This window comes from Amphimedon queenslandica, unplaced genomic scaffold, assembly GCF_000090795.2.
Source record: "Amphimedon queenslandica unplaced genomic scaffold, v1.1 AMPQUscaffold_12782, whole genome shotgun sequence".
Taxonomy (NCBI): Eukaryota; Metazoa; Porifera; class Demospongiae; order Haplosclerida; family Niphatidae; genus Amphimedon; species Amphimedon queenslandica.
The window spans coordinates 23,936-24,613 of NW_003546982.1; the positions used below are offsets into that span (position 1 = coordinate 23,936).

The 678-nt window shown below is 37.0% G+C and overlaps 1 protein-coding gene across 1 annotated transcript; it reads left to right on the forward strand.

Annotated features, from left to right (window-relative positions):
• Window positions 1-207: 207 nt before the first annotated feature.
• Window positions 208-672, forward strand: LOC109586798 (uncharacterized). The gene is made up of 2 exons (XM_020003013.1): window positions 208-364; window positions 415-672. The coding sequence occupies exons 1-2, from the start codon at window positions 292-294 to the stop codon at window positions 645-647; spliced, it is 306 nt and encodes a 101-aa protein (XP_019858572.1). The 5' UTR covers window positions 208-291; the 3' UTR covers window positions 648-672.
• Window positions 673-678: the final 6 nt, after the last annotated feature.

Sequence of the window (678 nt, forward strand, 5' to 3'; positions counted from 1 at the left end):
TCTTGATTTGTTATGCTTTCCTACTTTATTTCCTACAGGACAATATGGAGAGCATCATCCCAGACAAAGCTATCCAGCACAGACTTTATCATTTAGTGAATACATAAAATCTAGACTTCAACAAAAATTCCAGATTTCGTAGAAATCATTCATATTGTTTGCACTATTACCATAGATATTAGACCCGGAAACGGGATTGGAAACGTAGCATAAAATTAATTAAATTCATGAAACACTCCATGACCGACTGGACCAATAAATATTAATGGTTAATTGGTTATTGTAGATAAGATGGCGGCTTGTAGCTTTAATAACAGCATCTATGATAACAGTGATGATAATCAGGACAACACCTTCGTTCTAAGTTAGCGCACAGGGATAATTATGCATAGTTAAATGTCTGCTTGTCCATAGGTACTTTCTTAGAGGTTGTTGAAGCTATTCCACTTGCTAAAAGGTGGCATTTCACTCCTAATGCTTCTGATATGTTGCAAACAGCTGCAAATGTAACTAGATGCATGACAGATCCGGAGAATAATCACCAGCTAAGTGCATTTTGTGGAGCTCTTGGTGGCAAATTGAACCTCTGTTTTAAATGCAGACATGGAAAGTTTGACAAAGATGCCATGTGGGGTCTATATCACTAACTTCGCACTTCAGATACCTTTATAAGGGACT

Excerpts from the sequence above, each read along its gene's own strand:
- LOC109586798 (XM_020003013.1), top strand. The coding sequence starts at position 292 with ATGGCGGCTTGTAGCTTTAATAACAGCATCTATGATAACAGTGATGAT. Across the intron at positions 365-414 it reads GGACAACACCTTCGTTCTAA|GTACTTTCTTAGAGGTTGTT; the intron begins GTTAGCGCACAG and ends GCTTGTCCATAG.